This window comes from Branchiostoma belcheri, unplaced genomic scaffold (genome assembly GCF_001625305.1).
Source record: "Branchiostoma belcheri isolate BF01 breed outbred unplaced genomic scaffold, Haploidv18h27 scaffold380, whole genome shotgun sequence".
In the NCBI taxonomy this organism is placed as follows: domain Eukaryota; kingdom Metazoa; phylum Chordata; class Leptocardii; order Amphioxiformes; family Branchiostomatidae; genus Branchiostoma; species Branchiostoma belcheri.
In genome coordinates this window covers 64,196-72,357 of record NW_017803999.1, presented here as the reverse complement: position 1 = coordinate 72,357, position 8,162 = coordinate 64,196, and the positions used below count along the sequence as shown (strand labels likewise).

The 8,162-nt window shown below is 50.3% G+C and overlaps 1 protein-coding gene across 1 annotated transcript in view; it reads left to right on the top strand.

Annotated features, from left to right (window-relative positions):
- Positions 1 to 7,929, top strand: part of LOC109476619 (otoancorin-like) — an 18,498-nt gene extending 10,569 nt beyond the window's left edge. The window contains 21 exon segments of the mRNA XM_019777615.1: positions 3 to 128; positions 357 to 536; positions 1,007 to 1,072; positions 1,382 to 1,528; positions 2,024 to 2,188; positions 2,300 to 2,364; positions 2,598 to 2,715; positions 2,877 to 2,983; positions 3,175 to 3,307; positions 3,480 to 3,682; positions 3,818 to 3,914; positions 4,132 to 4,229; positions 4,529 to 4,602; positions 5,020 to 5,189; positions 5,451 to 5,606; positions 5,814 to 5,854; positions 5,951 to 6,040; positions 6,654 to 6,793; positions 7,029 to 7,126; positions 7,375 to 7,481; positions 7,483 to 7,929. Of these exon segments, the coding sequence (XP_019633174.1) occupies positions 3 to 128; positions 357 to 536; positions 1,007 to 1,072; positions 1,382 to 1,528; positions 2,024 to 2,188; positions 2,300 to 2,364; positions 2,598 to 2,715; positions 2,877 to 2,983; positions 3,175 to 3,307; positions 3,480 to 3,682; positions 3,818 to 3,914; positions 4,132 to 4,229; positions 4,529 to 4,602; positions 5,020 to 5,189; positions 5,451 to 5,606; positions 5,814 to 5,854; positions 5,951 to 6,040; positions 6,654 to 6,793; positions 7,029 to 7,126; positions 7,375 to 7,481; positions 7,483 to 7,588 (2,487 nt within the window). The 3' untranslated portion in view covers positions 7,589 to 7,929.
- Positions 7,930 to 8,162: the final 233 nt, after the last annotated feature.

The following is an 8,162-nucleotide window of genomic DNA, read 5'->3' as shown; positions in this document are numbered from 1 at the left end:
TCGGGGACCTGAGCCAGCTGGACCTGCCCACCATGAGGAAGATGAAGCAGACGATCTCGTCGAGCCGCGTGTGTCAGGACGGGGAGACCCAGGCTAGCATGAGGGGGCCTTCTAAGGAGGAAAAAGAGGTAAAAACTACTGTCTTAAAACTGTCATTAATGGTCCAAGGTACAAGTAACAGCTACCGGATTATTGATAGTTCTTATCGGCAGGAATGAAGGAGGGACCTGGTAAGATTTACGCATCTTGTAAACCACACCGCAGACCTTTTGTCCCATCATTTCAAGACCATTCTGTGTTAGGCAGACACATTCTGTGCATGTTTTGAGGTTCATTTCGGTTGTTTTCCTCCTTAGCTGGACCGGAAGCTGCTGTCGGCGGAGATGGCCAACCCGTCCTCAGTCACGGCCGACACGCTGAACAGTCTGGTCGGCTCGCTGGCGGAAATGCAGCCTTCAGAGATAGAGAACCTGAACGCAGACGCTGTGGTGGGCGCCATAGAAACCCTGGCTGGAGAGGACTTCTCCTGGGCAGAGGTAGGATTCTTGCGATATTTTATTTTACAGACTTTTAAGTTTGAAAAAAGTTTTTTTTTTCAAAACTCGCTTGTTCAGGTATTACTGTACAGGGTAAGACCCATTTTACCAGACCCCGACTCACTCCACGAGTCCACAGTACTTGATGGTCTACCCATTACTTGTGGCCCTGGTGTATCCACAACCGCGCTTTGTCCAGAAGACCAGAAACATGTTCGGAGCTCCGACACGGTCCTAGGCGATCCAAATGTCTCTGACAAATCTACGCTCTTAGATCGGGGTGGAGGGAGATGTACAGAACCGTGCCAAACCCTAACCTTAACCATTCAGGCATTTGAAGAACGAGGCATGGTTCTGAATGCAGCACGTAGACCAGATGATCAACAGCCTAAATAAATACACCTGGCCTTCTTCAAGACCTGACTAGACTGATCTTCCATGACTCTGACGTCTCTATCTTCTTGTTTCAGGCGAGGACTGTCATCGACAAGTTCAAGTCCGGATCGAGCGTCAGCGGGGCCTTCTCTGCAGCCCAGGTGAGTCTGCTGTACATCAGTTCACTTATATCAGTGTTTGTAAGTGTATACTAGTAACTAACGGAAATCTCACCAACCGAACCAGGTGAGCATGTTGTACATCAGCTGACGTTAAGGTAAATGGAAACTGTAACGTTTGGAGTGTCGTGTTAGTAGGTCGTGGGGACTTTTAGAGATGCTACATGTATAACTGCCGAGTTTATCTATAGAAACTGCAGGAACTTCGTCTGTAGGTGAACTAAGGTAGACTGTAGGTAGGTCTGGTAAGACGTGACGTATAACTAACGGAGATCTCACCAACCGAACCAGGTGACCTCCCTTGGGAAACTTGTCGCCAAGCTGCCCCTGGACGAGCTGGATCAGATGGACGACGCTGACGTCCGCAGTGCCATCTCCACCTTCGCCAGCGCCAAGAGCGACATGAGCCCCGCACAGGCCAAGAAGATCGCCAAGAAGGTGGGCCGGTCTTCCTCAAACCCTTCCACAGAATAGGGAATTATGGGCAAACAGCTGCATTGTCATGGCAACGCCTGTATGGCGCATGCGTGCTGTGTCCAATCCTTGTTGTCATGGTAATGGTTTTGTTTGCAAATTGCGTTCTCCGTTTTTGTAGCCTACCAAGGGATCAGTAAATGGTCTACTGAGAACCTTTTGACATGTCGACAAGGTTAAGTGCCATTTTTCCGATAAGCTAAACTGACGACAATCTAATCACAGTGGTAGAGTTCACTTCGTGAGTGACATACAGAAATTCAAGAGTTTCGATAAATCTTGGCCGTTTTCGTCTGCCTGACTTCCTAACCACCGGAAAGGGTTCAAATCCTTCTGAGGACAGATTGTCCGTTACGCCGGACGCCTGGTGTTTTAAAAGGAGAGTCTTACCCCCAGCACGTTAAAAACACCCACATTAATCAGTCAGTAAGAGTGAGAAGATCCATGTTGCTTCCCCAGGCCCGGAACGGGAACCTACTGGACCAGCTGGGATCCGGAGAGATCGACGCTTTCTTCGACGCCCTTCCTCTCAACGAGATAGAGGACATCGCTTCCGAAATCACCGCTGATATCGCCAACGGAGACTACAGCAAGTACAGCGGTCTGGAAATGACTGAAGCGCAGGTACGTCAGAGAGAACCTTCTCATTATCATCAGTACTTCATCAGAACCTGATTTGTGCCAATCAAACTTGTACATGTGGGCAGACCAACATTTGATTCCGTCTTTCCGCAGGCCACGTACCTGTTTGAAGTGATGGAGTCGGGACTGAGCGGAGAGCTGGACAGGGACACTGTGATGTAGGTTGGCCACTTTGTCTTTGTAGCTACAGAATTAAAGCTAGGGGTTCTTCCCTTTGGGTTTTGTTACGTGGTTCACAGCTAAATAAAAAGCCTCTTCACAGATTATGCACAGTTGCTGACGTCACGGTTCGCAAGGTTAAACTGAAGACAGTATGACCAACGAGGTTCTAAATTTGGCAATGCCTCTCTGTTGCTACGGAAACCTTAACGTCGTCTCTCGTCTCCCACAGATCCATGGGCAACGCCATTGCCGGGGCGGGGGAGGACGTGCTCGATCTCATCTCTAACGACAACTTCGCAGAAGTCATCGGCGCCATGTCTGACCAGGCGGACTTCGGCGCAGCCATGGTGAGGGGAGGGCTTTTTGTCTATATTATATATATATAGGCATCAGGTGGCGATACATATAGCGGCTGTGTGCATCTCCCTCCATAATGTTTTACTTTCCATCAATCCTGACCCCGTACCGATATACCGATACAGATACGTGTTTGTAATTTTCCCCACAGAACAGGAAGATGGCGAAGCGCCTGGAAACCGAGATTATCTCCGCCTTCGACCAGATGTCCCAGACAGATCTGGACACCATTCCCGCTGACGTCATGCCTGACGTGTCGTAAGTCTTTGTTCTCAGCTAGCTCCGCCCCTGAGGCGTCGCCAAAAAGCGCGTCAACAGAGATCGCAGCAAATAGCCTGCTAGATTTCCCAGCCAAACCATACACACTATCGTCTTCTTTTGATACAGCGTATTGCTCGTGAAGCTGGTGAATACGCTGTTTTTAAACCTCTCTCTGTTTCTGTCTCCAGGACAGAGAGTCTAGATGACGTGCCGGCCGGCCTGTGCGGAGCCGTGGCCCAGAAAGTTGCCGGTTCTGACCGCCTGTTCAACACGCAGGAAATCCGGCAGCAGAAGCACGCCAGGAACGCGCTCAAGTGTCTGGTACGGTACCACGTTTTTATGCTACAGTGCGTTTTGCAAATGGCAAATGTTCGACATGACAGACTAAACTGCAACATGACAGACTATACTGCAACATGACAGCTTGAACTGCCACATGACAGACTGAACTGTGCCACATGAAATGCTGAGAACCTTTGCGATGTTCCTGCAGGGCAAGGAGACGAGCGGGGACCTGGGTGAGGCTGACATGGCCACTCTGGGGAACCTGATCTGCGGTGCTGAGGACGCGGTTCTGGACAGGGTCGACGCTTCCGGGGCCAAGACTGCCCTGGAGAACCTGCAGAACTGCCCGCCAAAGTGCCTCACGGAGGACAAAAAGACCAAAATTCAGGAGCTCTTCGGCAAGATGACGGCGTGAGTAGACAAATATGTTTTTGCGAACCACCCAAGGAAATAATTTTCCCAGCCTTTGTCAAGTAGCACATATTCCTGAAACCGGCCTGCTGAATTTTATTTGTTTGTTTGTTGATTGCCGTTGCCTCCCAACAGTGACGCCCAGGCTAGTCAGATCGACACCGACTCCCTGGCAGCCATTGGGAAGAACGCTTTCTGCCTGCCAGACGCCACCCTCTCAGGGATCCCCAACGTAAGTACCGGTACTTCCAGCTGCCGCAATGGTTCCGTTTGGTTCCTACAGCATGGAGAATTTCCTCACTTCCAGTAGGCAGATCGTAGTCACCTATACCATCGTGCCCTCCGCTGTGAGCCTGACGTCACTGTTTCAGTTCCGTTAAACACCTTCCATCATGTTGGTTTGTGTCCGTTAAACACCTTCCATCATGTTGGTTTGTGTCTGTGCGCAGGACGTGGTCTCCAATGTTCGCACCTCCCTGGTGGACAGCGTGGACATGGCTGCAGAGGAGGCGCTGACAGAACAGGACAGCAGCTGCGGAATCGACAGGTAATACAAACGCCTCTCTCCGGAACGCGCCATTTTAGCGTGCTCCAAATAAGCACACAGGTATAATTAGCGGATTTATGGACAAGCTCCTGACAGATGGAAATGGTCGCAATTAAAGTCTGAATCGGTTTGGCAAACTCGTCTTTCCATTTTGCACCACTTTGAGCCCTCGGCAGAACCGAATGAAAAATCACTAACTGCTTTCTTGCTTACTTGCTTGATGAATTGGCGGGTTGTGTCCTTGTGCTTGACTGGTTGATGTAAACTCGCGAGTTAAATGGCCTGTCCGTTATTTCCAGGGCCGCGCTGCTTGCTAAGGTGAAGGAGGCTGAGGCGGGATCGGCCAGCTCCCGGCGCAAGAGGCAAACCACAGGTCAGCACATGCCAAACCTCTGTCTCCACTTTCATCATTTTCCCACGGAATTAAATTACGTTTTGGACCTGTCAGAACCATCCAACCCTCCCACTATTTTGCTTGACTGTCACAAAAACACACTAGTGTACCCCAGTCTCTGACTGCCGTTTCCTGCCGTTTTCCCAGTGCACACCTGTACCCCAGTCCCTGACTGCCTTTTCCTGCCGTTTTCCCAGTGTACACCTGTACCCCAGTCCCTGACTGACTTTCCCTGCCGTTTTCCCAGTGCACACCTGTACCCCAGTCCCTGACTGCCTTGTCCTGCCGTTTTCCCAGTGTACACCTGTACCCCAGTCCCTGACTCACTTTTACTGCCGTTTTCCCAGTGTACACCTGTACCCCAGTCTCTGACTGACTTTTCCTGCCTTTTCCCAGTGTACACCTGTGCGCAGGTGCAGGACCTTGGTAACGCGGCCGTGAGCCTGACGGAAGCCGAGCTGGGCGCCATGACAGCTGCGGAGTTCGCCAACTGCGTGGAGACTCTTGGCGGGCTGACTGGCTGGAGCGCCGGCCAGCTGGAGGTCATGAGGGACAAAGTCTTCACCGTAAGACATTTGCAGTCTTGTCTTTAGTAGGCACTGATAGGGGCAACTGATAGATCTTCGGCACCCGTAGTAATGGTTTTGGCCAATGATATCCTTTCCCCGTCATCTCTCACCAGTAAAGCATGTAGACATGTAGAATCCTTCTTCGCCACTGTAAGTCGGCATCTCTGCTCACCAGTGTAATATGACACCCCTAGTCACCAGTGTAACATGACACCCTGGTCACCAGTGTAATATGATATTCTTGTGTGTTCCCTACAGGACGTGGCAGCAGCTGGCTCCCTGACGACCGACCAGATCCTCACGCTCGGTAAGATCGCCACGGCGTTCACCACCAGCCACCTGTCCGCTCTGGACCTGTCTGACATCGACGCCGTCTACAGCATCGCCCAACACAGCGGCTACAGCGCTGCTCAGGTCTGGACAAATGTTTATCACGTTATCTAAACCACTACAGTCTAAGCTGATTCTGTAACATTTTGTCTTACTTCATGTAATCCAGAGCCGCTACAATACCAGGAGGATGTTGTTAGGATAGTCGGAGTTATCCACTTTAACACTGAAAGCTTCATGTAGCTTGCCGAGAACTTGTGTCTCACATCACGCGTCTTTCCTTCCTCCCAGACCGAAGCTGCCTTTACCAAGTACCTGGGCAGCGGCGCGGTGTTACAGAGAACTTATGTCTCACATCTCGCGTCTTTCCTTCCTCCCAGGCCGAAGCTGCCTTTACCAAGTACCTGGGCAGCGGCGCGGTGTTACAGAGAACTAAGCGAGCACCTGGTGGGCCTGTCCAACTTCCTGGGCGGCATGACGACCGCTCAGATCGCGCAGATCGACAACGCCGCCTTCCAGTACGTAACGGGGCTCAGTCAGCCCGCAACTGCTCACAGAGTGGTTCTGGTATTTTGTGAATCAGGATTGTCGTTTGTGTTATTTTTGCGTCCCTATCGAACAGTGCCTATTGAGCAGTGCCTATTGAAGGTAGCAGGCAAACTATTATGTCTTTTCTAGTTTAAAAAACTAGAAAATACACAGATCCAAATGACAAAGAACATAAAACTGATACGTAAACGTCCCCTGTGTCTGACCGCTTGCGTCTGTGTTTGCAGTACAGTTTTTGTGTGTTTTGCCGGTGAGCTTTTCCCACCATGAGGGGGTGAAGTCTGCCATCTCTAACTGCCCTGTGTGTGTGGGTAAGGGGGTGAAGTCTGCCATCTCTGACAGCCTTGTGTGTGTGGGAAGGGGGTGAAGTCTGCCATCTCTAACTGCCTTGTGTGTGTGGGTAAGGGGGTGAAGTCTGCCATCTCTAACTACCTTGTGTGTGTGGGTAAGGGGGTGAAGTCTGCCATCTCTGACTGCCTTGTGTGTGTGGGAAGGGGGTGAAGTCTGCCATCTCTAACTGCCTTGTGTGTGTGGGTAAGGGGGTGAAGTCTGCCATCTCTAACTGCCTTATGTGTTGTTTAGGGACGCTGCGGCCAACATCGGGACGCTGGCCGGGCTGAGTTCTGACCAGCTGACGGCCCTGAAGAACAAGGCGGTCTCCGCTAGCGGCGCGGTCAGCTCCTGGTCCGCAGCAACTCTCAAAAACTTCGGCACTCTGGCAGGTTAGTTTCTCTTTACATCTACATTGTGCGCATGGAGTAGCTCTAGATAAGGTTGAACTCTGCTTTAGCTAAGTCTGAACCATGTTTAGGACAATTTATGATAACTGTTTGATTTGTCAATTCGTCATTAACTAGATGTGCGATGAGTACTCTGTTCATTAACTTGTTAACTTGTCGTTAACCAGCCGGTATGGAGGCACGTTGTTCATTAACTTGTTAACTTGCCGTTACCCAGCTGGTCTGGAGACGGCTGAACTGTCTGCCCTGACGAACGCCCAGGTTCCGGAAGTCTCTCCCGCCGCCATTCCACTCTACCCGACAAGCACCTTCTGCGTGAGTTCCGAGTTTTCTGGTTGGTTTGTTGGAAGATACGGCCTGTAACTGGAAATGTATTTGAAGTAAGCGACTGTACAGAACATGCCAGCATCTAGTAGAATTCTCACTCAAGAAGGCAACATTTGTGAGAAGTTCATTCCTTTACCAGATCATGTGCCTTTTACACAAAAAGCCCGAAAGGCCCCAGATATAAATGTTTATTTGAAAGCTGCAGAAAACGGTAACACGTTTGTTTTTCTCCCCAGGGCGGATTTTCTGTGGACCAGCTGAACCTGTTCACCATGGAGCAGGCGCAGGCCGTGACAAACGAGCAGTACTTCGCCTGCTCCGCCGCGNGTCACTCACTCATTAATTCACTCATTCACTCATTCATTCATTCAATTTCCCGTTACAGGAGTCGGTGCCGTCCACGCATGCGTGATGCTGGTCTTCTCCGCTGTTCTCGTCCGTCTGCTGTGATGACGTCACGCCACTCTGACGTCACGGGTGATGACGTCACGCCACTGTGACGTCATGATGTTACCATAGCTGCATGCTGCATTGCCGTGTGGAAATTGTGTGCCTGTTTAAAGTTTGACTAAAACTTTGGACTGTCTCTTTAGATATCGACTTGGAAATGATGATAGTACCTCAGGGAGTCAGCTGTATAGATAGTTTTGCATCGACAGGATTAATGAAATAAGATATTGTATTTCTAAAACTGAAGTACCTGTTTAAAGATGTAGCAAAGTTAAACTGGAAGGTTCTGCATACAGGGTGAAGTACTAGCCTCCTTCGCAGTCTTGTCGATTTGCTGCCGAGGGACTTTTGCCACGGAGAGAAGGTTTCCGCGCAACTTGTTGGAGCGCGGAAACCTTCTCTCCGTGGCAAAAGTCCCTCGGCAGCAAATCGTCCCTCGTGGCGGCATATTACTCGCGTCGCTCAGAGAAAAAATTACGCCCACGCCCAACAAGACTGCGAAGGAGGCTAGTGAAGTACAACGATCGTGCAGTAAGATTCGTCCTTCCGAAATCTATTTTATATATTATATATA